Source organism: Cucumis melo, chromosome 11, assembly GCF_025177605.1.
Source record: "Cucumis melo cultivar AY chromosome 11, USDA_Cmelo_AY_1.0, whole genome shotgun sequence".
Lineage (NCBI taxonomy): Eukaryota > Viridiplantae > Streptophyta > Magnoliopsida > Cucurbitales > Cucurbitaceae > Cucumis > Cucumis melo.
The window spans coordinates 28,091,271-28,114,913 of record NC_066867.1 but is presented as its reverse complement, the minus strand read 5'-3'; the positions used below and the strand labels follow the sequence as shown (position 1 = coordinate 28,114,913).

Genomic DNA, 23,643 nt, shown 5'->3' with positions numbered 1-23,643 from the left:
TCATATTATTGCTTGCCTGTCCTTATATGGCCTTGCAACACTTGCAAATTTACCAAGAACTCGTTCCATAGTTTCTTCCATCTTCATCTACGACTGTACGTTGAAGCCGCATTCATCTTGAATGCTAGCAACTACATTTGAGTCTCGAGGTACGAGTAAAAACTGCTAGTTATGGTATTATCCTCATTCTTTTCGATATACCAGGTTCTTTATTTTATTTTCTAATTTTTTTTATGATATCATCCTTATTACACTCTTATGGATCCAATTAGGAGTGAAATGTCCATACAACTTAGTGAAGACTGTTATTAGCAATATCTGAAAAATTGCTGTGTGCCGTCATTCCAGATGCTCGTTTTGAAGCATCCACCATCTATTGTTCCTCGTCTCAAACATGGTTACATCTGGAGAAAACCACATAATGAACAAAGTTCTATTGGCTTTACAAACCGTGTGGTACACGAGAAAGAGTCAAATTTCCATACAGATATAATCTTAAGAGTTAACAAATACCTGCAAGAATTACAAAACTTGTAAGATTGGCCTTATCCGAATACTAGGGAGAGAAATAAGAAGAGAAGAGGAGAAAGCAAACAATTGATGATGTCTGTTTTTCATGCCAAATTAATTCATCTAAAGTTTATCAACCACCATTAGTCAGTCATAAGAACAACATTTTAATTATTGTGAAGATTTTATTGGATAAATATGTAAGATGTGATTGAAGAGGTTAAGCACTACATCTTGCCGGCTTCATCACAAGCCCACGAATTCCTTGTTGAATTCTGATAAGTGTTTGTTTATTAACACAAGAAAGCTTTAAAACCTCCAAAATATTGGTTTAAATATACTTTTGCCCTTGTACTTTGGGCTAAATAGCCCAATAACTTCTGGAGAAGGGCTGCCTCCTCACAAAGAGAGGAATTGAACATGGTTCGTTTTGGTTCATGTAGTTTCCACTTTCATTCATTGTGGTCATGTACTTTTAATAAGTAGTCATTTTGGTTCTTTGTTTTTCATTTTTACCTCTTTTTTCAGTAGAAATTTTAGCATGACACTAAATTTACAAAATTACGTAAAACATAGTTCCATCGTGTATAAAATTAAAGTAAGGTTAAAATTTTGCAAATAGGGATTAAAATGACCATTTTCAAAAGTATGTACAATACCAAAACGGGCATGTTGAAATTACGAGGACTAAAATGAATAAAATGTGGAAGCATGATAGACCAAAATGAACTGAAGTGGCCAAAGTAGTATTGAAACCTACTTCAAAATGCAATTGGCAAAGTAGTAATGAAACCTATTAAACCTATCTTAAGATGCTATCAGTGCGAAAAAAACAAAATCTTGCTTAACAAAAAACATGGAATTAGGGAAGACAAATTCGTTGGGAAAGAAACGGGATTAAGACCTCATCAATTCCACCATTTTTGATGAAGACCCTCTAATATTTGAAAGATAAATCATCATATGGTTAAGAAGAGGTGACGGATCCGACAATTTAAGCATTCTATTGCAATTGATGAAGAAGTAAATGAAACAGTAAATTATAAACGAATGAATAATGGGAACTCACCTCCTTCGGGATATATTGAGTTATAGTGCACTTCAGCCCAAAAGCTCAAGCAAATAACTGCAAGTTATATCTCTAATTAGAAAATACTTTTAGTAATACTATCAAAACCTTAAGTATCAACAATATAATCCTTATTGCTGGCATCTACAAAATCCTTCCTAAAATTTTGGGTAACATATTGAAGATTTACTTCCCACTATCATTTTGGTGTGCTTATACTTTATAGAAACTGACAAATTATTGATCTTATCAGGAAGCACATGAATCTCTTATTACATCAACATATATGAGAAAGACATCATCTGGAGTGGGAAATATCATATTCATATTAGGGAGCATGGCTCATAATAATTGGAAGAGAGAATTAATGTCTGAGAAAGAAGTTGGCGAAAAATGCAGATCGAGTTGCAATGATTATGGAATTTGGAGAAAACTTTGCAGCATCGTGCTCCAAAATGTTGCAAGGATGTAGGTTGCCTCGGAAGATACACAAAAGGCCATCTTTGTTGGTCAATCAATTTATGGGAAACAGCCATATTACGTAGGAGAGGACCCAAATTTGTGGTTGTTTTGAGCAAAGAGGGGTTTTAAGGTTCACGGATTATTGGAGGCTGAAAAAACTATTGGAGGCAGAGCAGTGATTAGCTTTACTGCCAATGCTTTCACATTATATGAATGGATAGAAACTAGGAAAGACTATGTTAACCAGCTGAAACCTCAAGCAAAACGTTTCATTTAAGACCATTAAGGATGGGGTGTACGTGAGAATATTTTAGAGAATTACATAAGGAATGTGATCATCAGAAACTATTTGAAGTGTCACTGTGTCAGTAGCATCAGTGTCAGGGTTACAAAAGGAGGTATAAAAGAGTACCTTCTAAATGGGTTAAAACTCACCATTTAAGCCAAGGTCCACATGATCCCCCATCCCAACCTGCAGTCTTGAGTCTTTTGACAATCATTACACATGTTGGGAGAATTTAAAGATGACTAATCCTAAATTTCCTTTGAATGCAATGCCCATCCACCCGTTCAAGATTCTTTTGTTGGGCTTCAACCAAACTTCAAACAGGTTTGAACTGTGTGCCTATTTGATTATTAGACGCGATAATCTTGCAAAATTAGATGACCAAGTGAATAATGAACCTCAACTAAAATTAAGATGGACTTGGTAACTAATCTTGAATAAGGTGGCAGAGAATTGTAACTTTGAGAATTTTGAAGAACTGCAAGATATTCATTCGAGCTAGCTGCCTAGGTGGAATCAATTCTGCTGGTATGTTTCTGTTGAGAAAGCAATTGAGAGCAATTTCTCCAATTGGCATCTTTTTCGAGAGAGTGAGGTTGATGAGGATCATATTCTTCCTTTGGGGCCCTTTCACTAGCTATTTTCAATATAAAAATCTCACAATTTCGGTTTTTCAGTTTGTTGTCCTGAACTTCCATTATAAAAGTTTGAACACAAGATTCCCTACTCTCATACTATTAAATCACCATTGAATCCAAAAATTTAAACTAAAGAGTTAAAGTCTACTCTTATATCAAATCAATACTTCAACATTATATATTCTCACTACTAAAGGTCCAAGGTCAACTAGCATTTTTGTATTTAAGATAATCCACAATTGTACCGGTTGAAACTTGAGAGTTCATTAGACGATGGAAAATCTTGCTCGGAGAATCTCATTTATTAATTATTCAATGATATATTATTAAATATCAGAAAAACAAAACAACGTAAAGAAGAATGTACCTCTTTTGGATCTTTCAATATTAGGAAGGATCTCAATGTAGCAGGTATCTTTGAATGATGTAATCATGAAAATTTTAACACCATACTGCACCACCGTAAAACCATATGTTAGAACATAATGAACTCATTATTTACGTTGCTCTCTTGCCAGAAATGGTTGCAAGTACGAGGGTATAGAAGCTAAAGCAGTTCTTAGTTATACATTCGTTTAGTTGCAGCATTGTTTGTATAAAACATAGGCTAAATAATGCTTTATAAAGTAGCCAAGTAGCATTAACACAATAGCTTGTGGACCAGGCATACCGTATCAGCAGCAGCCTGCAAAGTGACATGATCGCCCCATTCCCCACTCCTGTGATCAACCCAAAGAAATTCCACGACCAAAGAGTCCAGTTAGATGTCTTACCAATCAAACAGTCAAGGGAAACAAATCGTGAAATGTTCAAATAAGTACTTGGACATCTTCTCCAGATAGTCAGTATAGGCCATGGGAACATATCCTTCATATATCTCTGGATATGACTTCAGCTGAGAGAGAGTTAAAATAGTCATTATTGAAGAAACTTCAACACTACAAAAGAAAAGGCCATAAAAGTATAGCACAAAAAAAAGAGTCAAAAGCAACATTTAGATACAAATATGCCAAACCTGAGTAACAACTTGCTCCCTCACAAATTTATGGTGCTCAGATGTTCGATAAATTTGATCTGATAGAGCACGAAACTGGAACCAAAATGAAAATAAGAATGCATGTCTAAGAAAGCTCACTTAGAGCCTTCAAATGTAAAAAACAGGTATTAAAGTAACCGAAGGTAATTCAAATAACGAAGGTAACAGCTTGAGCTGAAACTAAAGATCTCTAAAATATTGAAATAGCTACAATCCTTAATACTATAAACAAAACAAACACTTGCACTTGTGACACCATAGCTGACAGAGCTTCAGATGATAAAGTAGGACAAGCTAACCTGGCAGTTACCATCTCCTTGCACTTTTAACTCGATCAAATAATATAGCTGCAGTCTAAGGAGGGGAGGGGAGGGGGCAGATTAGTTCCGAACGATAGCACCAAATTGTAGCATGATATATTCTTGCCAAGCTACGACAAATAACTCTAGCAGCTATCCAAAACTATAGATGAGCGTGTGTGAGAGTGAGCCGGGGACAGGCAAGAAAAGGGGTGTCAGACAAACAGAGAAACACCACCTGTCCAATAGCCTTTGATGATCTAAAGCTTCTTCATCAACAGAAGGAATTTCTCCATTAATTCTTGGAATGTGCTACAAAAACTCAAAATAAGTGCTAAAAATATTGAATATATTCATTGGACAAAATAAGTGCTAAAAACATTGAGTATATTCATTGGACCGTTTTAAGTAGTCAGAAAAGCAGAAGTCATAATATGAACCATCCCAATCACCCTATATATACATGCATCATCTTAAGTTTCCCCTTTCAATTTATCAATTACACTATGACCATAGTTTAAGAGCCTCGGCCTAAGAGCTCTTGACTAGAATATAACCCATAAAAGAAAAAACCAAAAAGAAAGAAAGAGAGAAAAGGAAGTGCAAACTTCAACTTGCAGCGTCAGTAATTTAAACCACTAACTGCAGTCTAGCCTTTTTACAATGAAAAGAAGAATGTTGAACAGAGGTAAAAATATTTTAACGCATACAAACAACTTGAAAAAGGAAATCAGATTTTAACAGAAGGGCTCAAGTTCGACAGACAAACATGAGAAACAGAAGAGATTTCCAGTAATTGATCAACAAAAGGAAGGATCCTCCCAGAAATACAACTAACGGGAAAATCACCACCCTCGGCAGAAGAAACAAGCACAGTTTATATAGCACTCAAGAAAATAAGAGCTACATTCAATGCATAACTTACAGGAATTGAGATCATCTGATTCAATCTTTTTCCCACTTCTCCATCAAGGGTATACTCATCAGTCAGCTCTAAAGAGTATGACCAGTCATCCCCACTGTAGGATGTCGTGTCGGGCATAGTACATGAACTATAATCTTCCTCTTCCAGATCATTATTGTGCTCTGAAAAACATAATTAATTTTAACATAGAAAACAGAAGCTAAGCGTTGAACCTTGAATGTGTTCTACATTAAAATTATAAATTTTGTGTCACATACCGGAACCATAGGCATTAATGGACAGACTAAACCAATCTTGTGGACACGTGGGAAGTTGTACATTTTCTGTTCCTTGATCAAAGGATACTGGCTCTGCGACTGCAAGTTGTGAGAGTTCTTGGAGAGTTTGAGCAATAAGCTCATTGTTTTCTATGGTGCATGCCTTGTCATAATTATCTACATCAAGGCATTGTCCTTGATAGTATTGTATCTCATCATGAATGTTCCCACAATACCCGTAATTAGAAAATGGGTTTCCATCAAAGAGTTCAAGGCCCCATCGAACAACATCGGGATCTTGCTCGTGTGTAATCATCTCCAAATAAAAACTCCTATTTCAGGATATGCTAGTTGAATTACACAATCAAAACAAAATCAAATGAGAAATACTTCCCTCACTAATTCCCTCCCTCCAATAATTCAATGAACGTAATTTTCCAGCATCCAACACTTAGGATATACCTATAATGAGCACTCGAAAGTGCATAAGGAGATTTCCCTAATGGAAGGCAGAGAAATACAAAGTCATCCTTCGGTTTGTTGGAGCAGAAATTTTAAGGTAGCCTTTAACCTGCAGGAAGTCATCGTTAATATTCCATGCCAAAAGCAAATGAAATAACTAAAATCCAATCTACAAACACAGATGAAACTCGTTTATCCAACTCCAACTATCAAGCAATTCAATTAATGATTTGAAGATGGTGAATAATGCGTAGGTGAAGAGTGACATAATCTCCACCATTCTTAACAATCTATACGCTTCGAATATTCACTGAAAAAACAAATTAAATAAAAAACCATTCTAGGATAACATCTATAACAGCTAGAAATAAACAAATACTCCAACACCTTCATACATTGTGAAATGACAAACAGAATCGAAACAGCAAGCCAAAGTTCAAAGAAATTCATCAGTAAGAATTAGGAGAGTCAAAATTAACCAAATAACGAAAAATAAACTGAAGTAAACTAATCAACAACTGATAAGAACAACGAATACGAATGCAAAACCTTTTTTACAAAAAAAAAAAAAGCGATAAGAGATAATAGAAGTAACACAGTCACTGTATCGTGTTCCGAAGCAAATTGAGGCATGAATGACCTTCAGGTGCTTTGATTTGAAGGTCAGAGTGAGTTGTAGTCGATTGCAGAAGGAAAGGCATTAGTGATAGCTCCACATTTTGTTAGGAAGCAAAGATTGTTGTATATGCATTCGATGGAAACCGCAAAAAATAGAGAAGCTTACTAGCCGGAGGATTCGGGTGATTGCAAATTAAGAGTATGAGATAGAGTGATGAAAGTAGAGAGAAATGGACAGCATTGCACATTCACCTTGGATTGGATCGAGATACAACAAAGATGCTCCAAGTTCCATCGCTGCAGGGAGAGTATGCTTCGCGGAGTGGAATACAAAAAAATAAAAAATAAAAAATGTTATGTATATATTGTATTATATACATATACACACACAACGTTGAACGCGGGTCGTAAATGCCACGTAGATAAGACCAGCGGTCAAAAGGGAAAAAATAGTTTACATATGCTTGAAATTTATTCCGTTTTAGTCTTTATACCGGAGGTTTTGCTTCTTCTTTTAGAATTAAATTTCTTTTTCTCAATTTCTTGACACTCACATTTAAAGTATTGTTTTTATGATTATTTTTAAACCTATCCATATATCCTAATGTATTTAGGATGGACAACAATGGACCAATATCATAATAGACAAAGTCAATGGTTTAACCATAACCTATCACATATATATATATAATGATACTTTGTTATATTTATTGATATTTTTTTTAGATTTTTGTCACTTAAAATAATTGTCAGATTTTTAATTAAGATTTAGGCGTGAAATTGAGTCTATAAAAAGAATTGGTTTTTTTAAGAAAAAAGGTTTGTAAAGAAAAAAAATCAAATATTTTTACTTTTTATTGTTTTTCATAAATATCAAATTGTTGCTTAGTTAATTTTTATCAAAAATTAGTTAAATAATAACAATAATTTGTATGCATCAAAATATACGATAATAATGTTAACGTATAAGATAAGTAATTAAAATTAGACATTAAATGGTACATTAACTACATATGAACAAAAAATACCAACCAACATCAAATGGGTGTTTGTTGATTTTTAAAATAAATTATTTTATAAAAAAATTAGAACGAAGGACGAATATTCAAAATAACTTCTAAACAAAACTTAAGAGATGTTTAGCATAAGGGTTATCAGTATTAGGTTGGGTTATGGTAACTCGAATCTTGTTTTGGAAAAAGGTTATCATAATCTTTGTTTTAGGGTTATCATAACTCTATTTCCTCTCTCTCCTTCTTCTTAATTGGTCTTCAACTTCCACATGGTGATAAGCACACATGTCCTCTGGAGTACCCCTAATGAAATTCAAAATAATTTCACGTTCTCTCTCAAATACGGGTATTTCCAATATCAGTAGCAGTGTCAACAACAACAAGTAGATCATTGTCGGAGAGTTTCGATATGACTAACATAATCCAAGACACATGCTTATCACCAACAATCCGAATGAGGTTCGAATTGTTGCAATCAGTCCAGTAAATGGTCAACCTAGAGACAGAAAGTTATGAATTTGGAAAAAGTAAGTTGGATGCAGTTTACAAATTCTTGAAACGACGATGAAACTGGGTTCATATATTATATGAACTCCATAATGGATATCTGTTTTTCTTTTTTATGTAGCCCTTACGTTTTAGTGTAGCGTTCGGGTATTAAGAAGATATGGTAGACTAGGGCGAAGGAAGAAGATGTATATGTCATAATCTTATAAATCTAATCTTAGGAAGGTAAAATTAATGATTTTTCATAAATAATTTAGAAAATAAAAATGTTAAAAATTAAGAGAATATAAACTTAATTTATTAATTTTTTTGGTAAATAATTTAGAAAACAAAAAATGATGTTGATTATTTCCTATGTTGTTTCCTCTTAACAATATCCTTTCCTCCATTCTTTCTTCAAATTTTCATTTTGACTGTGAATATTGTTTTCCACACGTTGCTTCCCATCGAATCTTTTAATTTAGTTTCCTTTAATTCCGATATTTTTATCCTAGATAATTAATATTTGCATTATATTTGGCATTATTTTAAAGAGACTTAATTTTGAATTTAAACTTAATTAATTTACCAAAATAATTATTTCCATTATATTTGTCATGATTTTAGGGAAGGATTGGTATCTACGTGCCTAAAAATGTTGAATTTTGAATTTAAATTTAACTAATTTATCAAATATAATTATTTTCATTATATTTGCCATGATTTTAGGAAAGATTACTATCTACGTGTGTACAAAAATAGAATCTTTTAAATTATTTTTCGTTAATTTCTTAATGTTTATCCTAATAATTAATTATTGCATTATCTTTGCCATGATTGTAGGGAATGATTCAATTTTGAATGTATAATTCCAAAAAAGAAAAAATTGAATATTTAAAATTCTTTTTCGTTAATTTCTTAATTTTTATCCTAATAATTAATTATTGTATTATATAATTTTGGATCTATACTTCGAAAAATAAAAAAATTAAATATTTGAAGTTATTTTTCTTTAATTTGTTGATTTTTATCGGATAATTAGGGGATATTGAAACCAATTGAATATATTTTGTTTGATTTTTTTATCTCAACAAATACACTGTATTTATATACGAACAATTGTAATTTGAGGTAATTTCGGGCCAAAAAAAGTAGAAAATATTTATGGCAGTTAGGTTTGCCATAAAAAAAAGTAAAATTTGCTATTTTTCTATTTTGTATTCCTATATTTGCTATTTTCATGGATGCCTCTTTCAACAATTGATTACTCTAAATCCAATCATGTGCCCAAAACTATCTACTATTTATTACGGCCAAAAGTACTCCATTTTAAAATGTAGCAAAATTTTATATCTATCACCGATATAAGTCAGTGATAAACACTTTTACGTAAATTTATTTACAGATTCTGATAGAATTCTTTCAAATATTTATTATTATTAAAATATCAAATTTTGTTATATTTTATAAACATTTTCAAAAGTTTTCTCATTTATAATCCTTTTATAAAACACGTGCACGTTTTAGTTTTTCAACTTTAAGTTTGATATCTATTTAATGTTTTGGTTTTACAATATTGTAACTCTATTAGAACAAATTTCATGATTTATAATTTTAATCTCAAGTTTTCAATATATACATTTAATTTGAATAATAAATACTAATGTCTACCGATTAATTTAAAGTTTAATTTATAATTTAACTTTATACTTATTTTAAATCAACTCATACACCTTTGACACTAAATGTTAAAAGGAGTATCTACTTAAAAAAAATTAAAATTTTATATTTAACAAAAGAAATGATCAAAAATAAAATATTTGACAAAAATATTTATATGTTATAAAAAGATCAAATGTGATGAATTTTTCCTTTTAGTGATTTTGTTGGATGGATTATAAATAATTTGTTAACTTTTTAAAAACCTAACAGTGATAAATTTTTGAAATATAGTAACTAAAATTAAAACTACAGTCAATATTTAAGATTTAAAAATGTAACATCTATGATTGAAGGGCGAAACAAAGACTAGAACTCGAGATTGGAGACAATATATATACGTGCGCGTTGTATACATTATTTCAAAGACGGCATCCATTATTAGTTGACTTTTAACTTGTCAACACTTAAATTTCAACACGTTTATATATATGTTATCTATATTTTATTCCATTTACTTCACAATTATGGATAATTGTTGTCTTCTATTCATTGTGTTTTATAACTATGTGGTGACGCTTTCAATTCCACGTTTTCACTAAACTATTATCATAAAAACAATATTTCATGATTATACTATAAAACCCTAACATTATTTACAACAATAAGCGTCCTGATAATTTTATAAATTAAATATAGTTAAATAACAACATACATTGATTTATAAATAATATTATTGAGGAATTGTGTTTCTCTTACTTGACTTTGTTTACAACTTAATTTAGGTTTCTTGATGGGAAGAATAAACTATTTAACGAAATAATGAAATAATCAATATCTTAGGTTATATTTATAGTACCACTCATTATGCTCTTTAATTAGGACATTATCTTTTAATTTAATAAGCTTATTAATAATAGGTCCATAAATAATACATAATGCAATTGGATCACATTAATAATAATATATTTAAAAATAAATCTAACAAATATCAAATAGACAATTTTCCAAACTTCTTAATTATCTCCAATTTTCTTTTTCTTTAAATTTTCTTTAATGTACTCTCAACATTCACTAAATGTGTTTGTTTATAAGTACTTTACCATAGACATCAATGATGTATAAGTATGAGATACATAAGTAATATACTTCTACGTGAGCTAATAGGAGTTTGATAATTGTTGTCTTTAAAACATTAAATTTGGACGTCTACCTTACATCTAATTGAAAATATTTACAATAAATTTGAGTCTTATATTTTTTTAATTAGTCTAAGTTTTTCCTACTCAAAATTGATTGAAAAATTAATATTGTATTAATAGTATAGTTGACATTGTCTAACGTGAATCAACTATGATAGTTTGATGAGCCTTTAATTTTTTTGACTTTAGTAAAAAATAATATCTTATTGTAGTGTTCAATAATAAAAGCTAAACTAATTAATTATCATATGTAACAATATAGAGTGATCGACTTAAACAATGTAAGTTTTTTTTCTCTGATCACATACTAGTACGAAACTAAATAGTGTAAACCAGCAACGACGGTCGTTACGTCAATTACGATAATTGACATTAATTATTATTTTTTACCACTACTATTTATTTATTTTATCTTTTACACAAACACAATCTGTTTTATAAATCTCAAAAAGTATTTAAAAAAAAAACAAAAAGATCTTGGTTATTATTATTGCTTATATGAAATTATTAAAAGAAACAAATTGCATGTAACATGTGCTAACGAATTATTTATTTATCTTTTAAACACAATTTTCAATTTAATTAACAAAATTGTTGAAAATAAATAAAAATATAATAAAATATAATATTTAATTATGAATTAGGTTCACTATATTTTATTAATAGTTTGATTTATTTTAAAAATAATAGATCATTTTAAACCAAAATGAATAATTAATATGAAAACAGACAAGTATATATGGTTGACTTAGGTAACTTTCTAATAATTGAACCTTACAAAATCATAAATATAGCTGTGGATATCCTCCCCAATACTTTTCATACATAGAAGGTAGAAGTCTAGTGTGGGTATCTGTTATTTTAATTGATTTTTTACAGAGTCAACTTTGATGATGAATGCAATGACGTGATTATGTAACATTTAACATGGAGGGTTCAAGGTTACATTATATCAATATCAAGTTTGTTCAATTGGGAGTAGAGAGAATAAATGTTCACCAGATGGGGCCGGAGACAATTACCTCTTAAATTATGTATATATAATCTAAATTTAAATGATCTAATTTAGACATACTCACCATTTTGATTATTAAACATTCAGAGTTGAAACTTGAATATGATACTTATATAACAATAATGACATAATCCCAGTTGCAATAATATATATAGATTATATCAAAATTGGGTTGCAAGGAGAGAATTAATTATACCTTAAATTTTCCTCACAATTGGTATGTTGTTTGCACATTTGTTTGGATTAAGATGGTTGAACCGAAAGTGATAATATTCTTTTATGTAGGTATGAATGTGAATTTGTACCATAAATATGAAACGACATTGTATGATCAACTATAGGTACATATTTGAATGAAGAATCATATTTCTTTAATTTTCTAATTGTATTTTGGATTAAAATGATATATCTTTTTCCATGTATCGAAACCACAGTCGAAGATATATGAAATATACGAATTTAATTTTAATTTTCTTTTTTCTTGCTATGTAATGCATTCATTAGACTAATGAAGTAAAAGGATGCAAACAATGCACGATAATGGGATCTATGCATATCTCCATCTAAGGTACAAATAATTCTTTTCCACATTTTGGACTTAAAATGGAGAATTTGACAAGAAAGATGAAAATATCTATCGAGGAGCAAGTGACATTGACAAGTTGGCAAGGTTTACCAAATTATCAGACCAAATTTTTGACTCTATATACAACTTGGAAATCTTGTTTGCCACGTGGGCCATATTAGGCCGCTTAGCTGGATCCACGTCGACACATCGAATAGCCAATCGAGTAATCTTTTCCGCGACGCGTATCGGAAATGAGTCCTTAAGCCTACGGTCTACCCACTTTCTCAACCTCCCTTCCACGTCATCACCACCACCACCTTCTTCGATTACCGCCATGGCACTCTCAACCAAAGAAACCCTAACGAAATTCCCTTTCCTTCTATCAAATTCGAACTTCACGGGCTCTTCACCAGTCAACAGCTCTAAGATCACGACGCCAAATGCATACACGTCCGTCATCGGCGTTGCTACGCCGCTGGATTTGTACTCCGGCGCCATGTATCCTCTAACCCCTTTTATCTGTACTTTCTTCGATTTCAGCCGCAGTTGCTTCTCTTTCAACTCCATTTTCTTCTTTGAGTTTTCGAAAATTTCGCTAGAAGGTTTTTCAATTCTTTTATTCCAATCATCCTCATTACAGAGTTGCGCTACACCAAAATGACAAATTCTCGCGTTAAACGAAGGCTCTGTTACTATAATACTGCTACTCTTTATGTGATTATGCGTTAAACTGATGTTGATTCCTGATTTGTTATGGATGTAATCGAGTCCGTGTGCCAAATCTGTAGCGACTTGCATTCTGGAAATCCAACTGGATAAAACAGTGAAATTAGGGGTTTTGGAGCTTCTCAAACAATCGGAGAGCTTAGCTCCATTTACGAAATTGTAAACCAAATAGAGATAATCGGCAGAGATAGAAATGCCGAGGAGTTGAATTATACTGGTATGGTGACACAGACAGATCTTGTAGAAGCGATCTTTAAACTGTTGAAGGCCGATTTGAGGCTGGAACTTGCGTTGGAAGATGATGACATCCTTGCCATGAAGTGTGCAGCGCCAGGAGGGAGTGGAAGATGCGGTGGAGATTCGGTTGGTGAGGAAATTGTTGGTGGCGGCGATGATTTCAGAGAAATCGAAGACGTGAGGAGATTCGGGGAGAGATTCATGGAGGGTGGAGAAGGAGGTGGTTGAAGAAGAAATGGAAGGGAAGTTGTTAGTGTTAAATAATGCGGAATTATTCTTGGAAGGGGAAGATGATTTTCCATTGAAGAGTTTAGAAGGAGAGAAGGGAGGGGTTGGATCAATCTCTGCAACATCGAGCGCCATTGTTGGTTGGTTATACACATAAAAGGAATGAGGAAGAAGACGATAGTGAAGCCCTTTTCTCGTAGGAACGAATTACTCGTAAGGTATGTTCTACAATTTGGTACCTTCATTTTTATATAAAAGTTGCATGCATCATTCTTCAACTTCAAACCATTATGAATAATAAAATAACTAAATTAAAGTCTAATGTTTTGTTACGTGATAAATTATTTTATTTCTAATTATATTAATTATTTTTGGGTGATGCAAAAAGATTTGTGATCAACTTCTTTTGCATTGCAATTTGAAATTTATTTTAAGAAAATTATCCTTATGATCAAATTCTTTTCTCTAAATTGTTTCAAAAGATTTTTCAAAGTATAAAACTTGAAATTTGTATGTTATATAATACACACTTCAAAATAAATCATTTCTTATCTTAATAATATTATTGGTACTTATAAGGGTAATTATAATATGTAGAATAATTATTAAGTATGTAACAATATTTTTAAAAAATTGCAAATATAGCAAAGTCTATCAGTAATAAAGTCTATCGTTATGGTTTATCAGTGATAGACCAACATTTGCTACATGGTTTATTAGTGATAGATTCCTATCATTGATAGATTTTGACAAGTTTTGCTATATTTGCAATTTTTTTTAAAATGTTGCTGTATACTTAATTATTTTGAATATAATTGCTACATTTGCAATTATCCCTGATTATAATGACAATTTTCTGAATAAAGATGAAGTAAATAACAATATTTTAAAAAAATTGCTAATATAACAAAGTTTGTTATGATAGACTTTTAATAAACTCTTATCATTTATTAATAGACTAATATTTGCAATATAATGTATCACTAATATTTGCAATAAAATCTATAAGTTATATACTCTATTATTTATAAATTTTAACAGATTTTACCATGTTTGTAACTTTTTTAAAATGTTATATATTTACTCATTTTGAATCTAATTTATATATTTGTAATTATTACTAATATTATTTTGCATTTTAAGTTCTCCCGGTTCAACTGGAACAAAGTATTTATGGGCCACTCCACTTCTTAGAAACTTCTAATTTGTCAACCACAAATTTAGATTTTTGTACTTTACAGTTTGTGTAATCTCTAATCTGTAAAATCTTCAAAATTATAAATTTAATTGGCGAAGAGTTTTTCTTTTTTTAAACTTATGAGTTTACTAAATATAAAAATGAAAATTTAAGTTTCCATTTGACGTAAAATTTAAATTCATATGGATTAATTTAAAAAATTTGTTAGAATATCAATTCGAAGATATAAAAATTTCGAATGGTAAACATATTAAACTATGTTTAAAATTTTGAAAAACAAATAGATAGAAATTTTAAATTTAAAAGAGTTGAACTTGTAATTTAACAAACTTATATAATTTAAATGCATCCATCCATTAGAAGCTGGAAGGAGATTTTGTCTACAATAAAATAAACAACTATCACTTTAATAAATAAACAAATAAATGAAATAACTTGTACGGCTGTTTTGTGACTGTAACATATCCATTTTGACTAAAAAACAAAATTTATATATATATAAAAAAAAAATAGAATGAAAGAAAAAGTTAAACTGAAAGCTACAAATATATAAAATCAATTTAGATAATTCAACTTAACAACGAAGATTATGAGTGAAACAATTTTGATCACTTATTAGTAACCATTTTTAACATAAAAGTATCTGAGTAACATTGTTATTTTCCCTAACGACTATCCACTCGATTGATAATATTTTATCTAATGTTTACTTTTAATTGAGATCTTAGTTGTTTAGATTTTTAATTGGTTCAAAAAATAAAAAGTAAGAATTAAAGTGATTCTCCTTGTAAAACTCTCCTAAAAACAAACAGAACTTTCTTGATCATTGTAGAGTTCGGGCTAAAGCTTCAGAGTCCGGCAACACAAAATATATGGGCCGAGCCCGGGGCTTGGACAAAGCGGCCCATATAATTGGGGTAAGGTGAACAAAACTTCTTTTTTCAAAGTTAAAAGAAAAATGTGTCAAATTAATAATTTAGTCAAAGAAACTTTATTAGATAATCTACTTTAATCGTTTTTAGTTTTTAAAAATTAAAGTTTTACTCTCCCAAGTTTTTACTTTTGAAGTACAGGAATTCTAAAAATAAAAATAAGTTTTTAAAACTATTTATTTTCGTTTCTAGAATTTGGCTTTGTTTGTTTTTTAAAAATATTAGTAAGAGTATATTATAAAGAAAAATATATAGAATCAATTTTCTTTTTTAAGAATATTTTTCTTAGAAAAATCAAATGGTTACAAACGTGGAAATTTACAATAGTTTAGTCAGTGTGGAAAAACAACGTCAAATTTAAGTGTCATAACAAATTAATCTTTATAGTTTGCAAATGAATTTTGATTCTTAATTAGTTTACCAATTCATTAAATCATAATAGTAATTTTCACAATAGAGCTAAATTCAACTAAATATTAAAAAAACTAAATTGTTTAAGTCTACATTATTTAAATTTTAAAATAAATAAGTTGAGTGAAACATAATATTGTAAATCAAATTTTTAGCGACATATGCATACGATAGAAACAACTATATATTATTGTTATTAAATTTATATTGGAACTTATGTGTATTCGATAAATTAACTATTAGATAATTATCTTTTATATTTTCTATACACGCTATATATTTTTTCATTGTGTATTTAGATTATAGTTAAATTATAATATATGAAAAAATGTAAGAAAAAAAATACAAAAAACAAGAAAAAAATGTTATCAAACAAATTTTCTGTTTTTGTTTCTTTTTTAAGAAACAAAAATAGTTAACAAACTTGTTGCTTCTGTTTTAAATAAAGGGAGAATGTGATACAAGAAACAAAAAATATGGAACATAAAACAAAAACGTTTTCAAATGAATCCTTATTTGTTGAAAAATAATAACATGTGGTTTCATTAGTTTTGATTAAAAGCAATAGAAAAAGGTTTACAATATGAAATTTGTATAAATAAACAAGTTTCAATAAGGAGGTTTACCTAATTTAAAGTTGTGTTTTGTGTTTTAAATTAGGAGGTTTACCTAATTTAAAGGAAAAGAGAAAGAAATATTGCCTTTGTGTTATTTAGAATTTAGGGTCAAGGGTGATGTATGAATGAAGAGCAAAGAGGAGGACAAGTGGCCTCCAACTTGTCTTTGATAAAAAAGTTTGAATAAAAAGTTGTGTTTGATTAACCTTTTCCTTTGTTTAATTTTTTAAATCACTCAAACTGTTCGATAATCACTATTAAAAAATGATTTTTAAGTATTTAATAGTTGAAGGATGTTTGGATTGAATTAATAAAAATAGGGTTTTTGAATAAATTCATTTTATTTAAATATATTTGATAAAAGTTGTTTAAAATACATTCTAAAAAGATATTTTTATAATTTCTTTTTAAAATGGCCTTTTTGTTTTTAAATAATTGAATACTCTAAAAATGTATTTCAAAATAATCTCTTAGTCTATCTCTAATTAGTATATAATACATAAAATTAATAAAATACCCTCAACTAGTATTCTACCTTACTTTCCCCAATGAAATTAAAATGTTTTTAAATTATTAGTGCATAGTGTTTAATAATTAACAGTCCAACTATAATAATTTGACATTCAAAAGACTCTAATGTAAAAACATAAATAAAAAAAGAATTGGAAGGAAATGTAACCAAACACAGAGTATTTTTAGTCTAAACAATATTTATAAAAAGATATCGAAATAAAAATTACTTTTGTTAAAAAAACACTTTTTCCCACCAATCCAAACTCAATTTTTTTTGTTCCAAACATTTTCAATAAAAGTTAACAAGTTGAAAAAGGTGGAATATGCCCATCAAATAAATTGATAATTTGATCTCTCACCCCAACGGAAAATTAGAATTAGAGAAGATTAAAAAAAGTTTTGCAATCACTCCCATTCCCATTCCCATTCCCATTCCCATATTCCGATTGCCATTACGTTGATTGTATTGTGAAGTCAAAGGGTTGCTGGAGGATCAGTAGAGTTAGCTACAGAAAATGGGTATTCCAAAAATGTAGTTCACAATTATTTAACCATTTTCCCGTAAAACCCATAAGATATTTTCAAGAAAAACAATTAAATACAAAAAAGAATGGGGGAAAAAAAAAAAAAAAAAGGAAAAACAGACCACTCTTATTATTATTTGGTAATATTCTGATATGAAATTTATGTTCACAATGTTGTGTGTGTTCAAAGTTGAGTAGATGATGTTGATTACACATTCTGTCATACCCTCAATGAATGTGGCCGCCAAAGCCAAAGAGTTTCACACGCAACAAAACCGTTCCAAACATAAATGCAAAAAGAAACTTAGGTCTCCATAACTATTTTGCTTTTTTATCTTTTGATTTTCTAAAAATTAAGTATATTTCTTTTTAATTACTTATAATGGTTCGAGTTAAAAGAATGCAGTTTTAAGTCAAACTTAAACAGCAAAAATAACTTCTTTTTATTTCTAATGTTTTTAAAGTTGTATTAGGTAATAGGTTTGTTTTTAGTTTTTGAAAATTTTGCTTTTATCTTTTTTATATTCTTATTATACACCATTTTGAATTCTTAGCTACATTTTGTAAGCATTTTTCCTTTTATTTTTCAAATTTTTACGTAGCTCTTATACACGTCCGTAACAAGTACATCTACTCTAGTAATGAAAGTAGTTATAAATTTAATTTTCGAGAACTAGAAAAAAGAAAACGAAATGGTTACTACTGGTTGGGTTTTATTTTATTAACCCAAAATACCCAGGCTCACTGTACTGTGAATGGAGGGAAATAGAGCAGCTACATTGATAGACGCTTTACCACAGTACATGTAAACTTCAGTTTTTATCAGTTTGTTTATGTGAATTTGATCACTTCTCTTTCATTTCTGGTTTACATTACACAAGAAAATCTCAGAGCTAAGAAAATCTTTCTTCTCTTTTGCTCTCAGATGCTCGGTGTAGAACGTGATGAAGGAGAATAACACAGATTCAAAAAATAATATATATATATCAAAGAACGGATTAAAGGGAGAAAGAAAGCAGAGAAATTTAAGTGGTTCGGCCAAAAATGGCTACATCCACTGTGCAAGGGGTTTTTCTTTTGATCTCTTTATTGCCTTTAAATCTTGAGAGAATTAATACAAAGTCAAAAAACTCACTCTCTTCTAATTTCTTTTTATAGGCAGAAATAAAAAAGGATAGGAAACTGATGAGAGTTACAACTGAAAAAGGTTTTTTTTTTGGTATCAAGCCTTCTGTACAAATTTTGGATTGGTTTCTCTGCAAAGAATATTGATAAATATAGATATAATGAAGCAATGATTTTTAAGGATGAAATTAAGCTTTATAGACTTATTTTTAAAAAACGCAAAAAAAAAAAAAAAAAAAAAAAAGACCAATTAGGCATTTGGTAATCAACATTTTATTTTTTATTTTAGTTTCTAGATATTCCTTCGTCTAAATTTCTTGTTTTATTATTTATTTTTTTTACAATTTCAAAATCAAAGCTAAAATTTTGAAAATAAAAAAAAGTAGTTTCAAAATTTTTTTAAATATTAGCTAAGAATTTAAATATTTATTGGTCCAATAGATTTCGTCACCCAAATTTAAACTAAATGATTAATCGAAACAATCTACACAATAATTAATTTTAGTGGTCAACTCTGTCGAACCACATTCACGTATGCTGAATTTCTTAAGAAAATTATTTCAACTCAAAGTAATGGAGAGAAAGGGGTTTGTGATAGATGATTGGGAGCTAAGTAAATTGCATCGAAATAAAGGTGACAAATGAAAGTTGTAAATCAATGAAAAGCAATCTAGCTTGGGATGTTGTAACAAACTTTCACTATTCAAAGAATTTAATCCAAAAAGCCAATTAGGTTGTCCTAAACATAATCAACCGGTGCAAGAGATTTGATAAAAAACATACAAAATTCAATTCATACTAATTTGTATTAAGATCAAGGCTTAAATTAGGTCGAGAGTCTAATTTTCAATTGCCTAATTTAAATGATCATTTAGAACAATATAAAGTTTATAAGTGACAATACTGAATCTAAATAAATTAGTTATAGCTAACTTATTGTTTCTCGTAATATGTGTACAACTCCACCGTGCTAATTGAACATCAATTGAAAACATTATCGTAGAATCTAGACGTGTCGACAATATAAAAAGTTAAAATTAAAATAAAATATTTTTATTTTCATTTAAAAAGGTGGAACCATTTTGTTGTCGAAACAAATTGTTTGATTCTTAATATATTTAGGTCAAAATATGGGTTACAGGCTTATAGCTAACGTCAGATACATTATTAACTCTCAAGAGTTTCTTTATACTTTTGTTTCCTTTTTTTGTTGCAGCAGTATGTTTAAATCAAAGAGACGTGGCCATATTTTCTACCATATCATCTTCTTCTTCTGTATATTTGGTTTTTGATTTAATTCCTCTCTTTGTTGAATGGACGACTTTTCTACTGTTCACCATTTTGGATTCCATTCTTAGACATTTTTCCTTTTTCTTTTTTTCTCTTTGGAAACAGAAGATAAAGGAAGTCAAAATCAACTTCTCTACTGGAATATCTATGATGGTTGAAATCTAACCCTCACTGTAGAGGATAGTTTTTATTCTTTGAAGTTGTTTAAGACAGACAAATAAGAATGATGTTTATCCAGTTTTAATAATTACATCGAAAAATATCAAATTCAACATATGCCAAATTTGAATTAATATTAATCATACGTGTGGCAATAAGAATAGACTCTACGAAACTCAAACAAGATAAAAGTCAAAAGAATCGAATAAAGAATGGTGTATCGAGGACCTCACATTATAAAAACAAGGATACATCTTATCGATTCACTTTTTTCATTACTAATTGATTTTGAGATGTAGTTAAAAGTTTATCAAATGATTTGAAAAATCATTTTCGAGGAAACTTAGTTTCCTAGTAAGGATGTCGGACTGGTAGGAAATTTTGAAATACTTGAATTTATATATGTGCTAATTCTGAATTATTAAATGTGAATTTGTGATTTGTAGTTAAAACTTAAGTGATATGATTCTCAAGTGGTTGACGGTGCTCTTGACATTGAACGAGGATGATATTTTTGTATAAGTATTTCGGACCAAAGTAACAGGGACATATATATATTCCTGGTTATGGGTAGGTGTTACTCCTTTAATTTGAGTTGTTTGGATCATTGTCTGAGGAACAAATCATTTTTAGCGTTGCCTTAATGAGCTGTCTAATCGAACAATGTGTTCACAAATGACAAAGAAATCCTGAGATAGGATCAAATTAGAGAACTAGAAAACCGTTCTGAGGATATATTTCAAACTATGATGACATGCAGAGATTGATGAGTAAATATGCTTCTAGTTGATCGAGTGTCATAGTTTGATGTTATAGAATTTGGATTATTTTTGTGTGTAATTTTATAATAAGCTTACTTTCATCCATGTCATTGCTTAATTTTTCTATTTCATTCTTATACTTTGTAATTCAATGTAAAACAAGTAGATGAATTAATAAAAACATTTTGAGATTTGTCAATAAATGCGCTAAAAGGTTTTGCGTGAGGAATTTCGAACGATCTATATAATTGTTTAAATAAGTTTTTTTATGAAAACTTTAAAAAAAACCATTTGATAATAAATAATTTCGATGAATAGTTTGACAGTTATGGAAGGTATGTCATCATTGAAAAATAATAATTTTTTGAAGGTTAGTAAACCTTTGAAAATTGTTAATAAACTTCGATTTTTTTTTTTGACGGACCTATTTCGACACTTTTCAAAAGTTTAGATAACCTTTGAAAAAAGATATACCAATAATCTATTAAATATTTTTTCGAAGATTATGACTTTAAAAAAATGGTCGATTTTCTTGTAGTGCAACCAATCCAGCCAAAAATCCTAGTCAGATGAGGAATAGGAGAAGAGACGGAACCTATAAATAAGATAGAGAGGGACATGGATAAAGTAAGTTCTCTAACTATCAAATATTTTATTCTCTATTCAACCTTCTAACTTAAACATCTGAATGATTATGGCTTACATCGTATCAGTGTCTAGGTTTCTTTTTGTTTACATGTGAGCTCTATTCTCCTAAAATACAAATTTCTCATCGCATCTTGTTTGATCTAGTCATCAACATATATGATAAACAAATGTTATAGATTTTTTAAAAATGAAATTTATTTAATCTATTGAAAATAAACTAAGTTATAGATTTTTCTAAAATGAAATGGATGTGGAAAATATTATACTTGCTAATTTTACATGTATCTCTAATTTTTAATCAATAGTTATTGGAAACAAACTTTAAAATATATATCCTAACAGTTATTACGAGGGCTGAAGAAAGCAAAAATAATAAATTTTATGTATTCTAAAGTGGAATTAATTCTGTTTTTCTTTCCCTTTCCATTGATGTGATCATTTACGTGTTTCGAGTCATAAAAGAACTAATTAATAACAAATAAAGACAAGAGAGAGGTGACCAGATGAGAGTAGATATTATTGACAAATTCCACTCGAGGGCCACATAGCAAAAAAATGTTGACGAAGGACCAAACAAAAATTTGGTGCCATTATAAAAGACCCAACAATAACATTTTTGATTCATATATATCAGCAGAACAAACAATAAAAAAAAGAGCATTTCTCATTGATCACTTCATCAATCTACCTAGCTTTTGAACTTATTAATGGCCAAGTTGGGATGGTTGGTTGTTTCTCTTTCTCTTTTTGTACTTGTTACCGATCTTTGCGAAGCAATCTCTTCTTGTAATGGCCCATGTAAGACCCTAAATGACTGCGATGGGCAATTGATTTGCATCAGAGGTAAATGCGACGATGATCCTGATGTGGGTAGTCATGTGTGTTCAAACGGAGGCGGTGGAGGGGGATCTTCCCCACCATCAGGCAATAGTTGTCAACCTTTTAGCCACAAAGTTTGTAAGGGAACATCACATCCGCAGTACAAGTGCTCGCCTCCAGTGACTTCCTCGACTAGAGCTATTCTTACAAACAACGACTTCAGCCAAGGTGGTGACGGTGGAGGTCCGTCAGAGTGTGACGATAAATTCCATAGTAACTCTGAATTAATAGTGGCATTGTCTACAGGTTGGTATAATAGAGGTTCGAGGTGTGGAAAGAAGATCAAAATTACTGCGAGAAATGGAAAGTCTGTGTTGGCTAAGGTGGTAGATGAGTGTGATTCGATAAACGGATGTGATACAGAACATGCTCAACAACCACCTTGCCGAAATAATATCGTAGATGCCTCAAATGCTGTATGGGATGCTTTGGGACTTGACATAGATGTAGGTGAAGAGCCTATTAATTGGTCTGATGTTAATTAGCAGCAACAACCGTACTACTAGTAATAACAACAATAATAATAGTATGAAAGGATACAAATAAAAACAACTTTTGTCTCATCATCTCATGCGGTTGTAATTGTAACATCTGCTTGCATCTTTTCTCAAGAAAGTCGCCTTTTCTTTTTCATTTGTTTTTTGTTTTTTATCCTTTCATTTATGCTCTGATTTATATTCTATAGCATAAGTAACTCTAATATATCTTAAATTATCAAACTGAAGGATAAGATTAACTGCATAGAGATATCTTTTCATACTTTTTTTACTTTTTCTTCTGCTTATTTATTTATTTTCAAAATATTTTACTCTTTTTAACTAACTTTATGGGTTCTAGATCAAAGATTAAAAGATAGACGTAATCTTTTAATACTATATAATATTTATTCA

The 23,643-nt window shown here is 29.9% G+C and overlaps 3 protein-coding genes and 1 long non-coding RNA gene across 9 annotated transcripts; 2 read left to right on the top strand and 2 right to left on the bottom strand.

The window, feature by feature from the left end:
* Positions 1 to 150: 150 nt before the first annotated feature.
* On the bottom strand, positions 151 to 6,887 carry LOC103503002 (OVARIAN TUMOR DOMAIN-containing deubiquitinating enzyme 12-like). Of its 6 annotated transcripts, none has more exons than XM_008467142.3 (12): positions 6,815 to 6,887; positions 5,945 to 6,053; positions 5,483 to 5,829; positions 5,226 to 5,386; positions 4,539 to 4,612; positions 4,301 to 4,355; positions 3,981 to 4,055; positions 3,787 to 3,860; positions 3,636 to 3,684; positions 3,333 to 3,417; positions 1,580 to 1,636; positions 151 to 404 (listed from the first exon to the last, which is right to left on the bottom strand). In XM_008467142.3, exons 3-12 carry the CDS (start codon positions 5,796 to 5,798, stop codon positions 340 to 342), a joined length of 1,011 nt encoding a protein of 336 aa, XP_008465364.1. In that variant the 5' UTR covers positions 5,799 to 5,829; positions 5,945 to 6,053; positions 6,815 to 6,887; the 3' UTR covers positions 151 to 339. The 6 variants fall into 6 exon arrangements, with proteins under 6 accessions (XP_008465364.1, XP_008465366.1, XP_050947714.1 ...); XM_008467144.3 differs by having other exon boundaries at positions 5,483 to 5,814; XM_051091757.1 differs by lacking the exon at positions 6,815 to 6,887 and adding an exon at positions 6,585 to 6,794 and having other exon boundaries at positions 5,483 to 5,814.
* A 5,483-nt stretch (positions 6,888 to 12,370) lies between these two features.
* Positions 12,371 to 13,930, bottom strand: LOC103503004 (lysM domain receptor-like kinase 3). Its single transcript, XM_008467149.3, has one exon. It carries the CDS (start codon positions 13,829 to 13,831, stop codon positions 12,572 to 12,574), a length of 1,260 nt encoding a protein of 419 aa, XP_008465371.1. The 5' UTR covers positions 13,832 to 13,930; the 3' UTR covers positions 12,371 to 12,571.
* A 3,454-nt stretch (positions 13,931 to 17,384) lies between these two features.
* On the top strand, positions 17,385 to 19,117 carry LOC127151721 (uncharacterized). The gene is made up of 2 exons (XR_007824882.1): positions 17,385 to 18,696; positions 18,817 to 19,117. It is a non-coding gene; the product is annotated as an uncharacterized LOC127151721 (long non-coding RNA).
* A 3,377-nt stretch (positions 19,118 to 22,494) lies between these two features.
* LOC103503005 (kiwellin-like) lies at positions 22,495 to 23,386 on the top strand. Its single transcript, XM_008467150.3, has one exon. It carries the CDS (start codon positions 22,582 to 22,584, stop codon positions 23,236 to 23,238), a length of 657 nt encoding a protein of 218 aa, XP_008465372.1. The 5' UTR covers positions 22,495 to 22,581; the 3' UTR covers positions 23,239 to 23,386.
* Positions 23,387 to 23,643: the final 257 nt, after the last annotated feature.

Bases quoted from the DNA above. Each gene is read 5' to 3' on its own strand.
- LOC103503004 (XM_008467149.3), bottom strand. From the start codon at position 13,831: ATGGCGCTCGATGTTGCAGAGATTGATCCAACCCCTCCCTTCTCTCCT.
- LOC103503002 (XM_008467142.3), bottom strand. From the start codon at position 5,798: ATGATTACACACGAGCAAGATCCCGATGTTGTTCGATGGGGCCTTGAA. The intron at 4,056-4,300 runs GTTAGCTTGTCC...TTTTGGTTCCAG, and splicing joins AAGGAGATGGTAACTGCCAG to TTTCGTGCTCTATCAGATCA. The intron at 1,637-3,332 runs GTACATTCTTCT...TATAACTTGCAG, and splicing joins TATTGAAAGATCCAAAAGAG to TTATTTGCTTGAGCTTTTGG.
- LOC103503005 (XM_008467150.3), top strand. From the start codon at position 22,582: ATGGCCAAGTTGGGATGGTTGGTTGTTTCTCTTTCTCTTTTTGTACTT.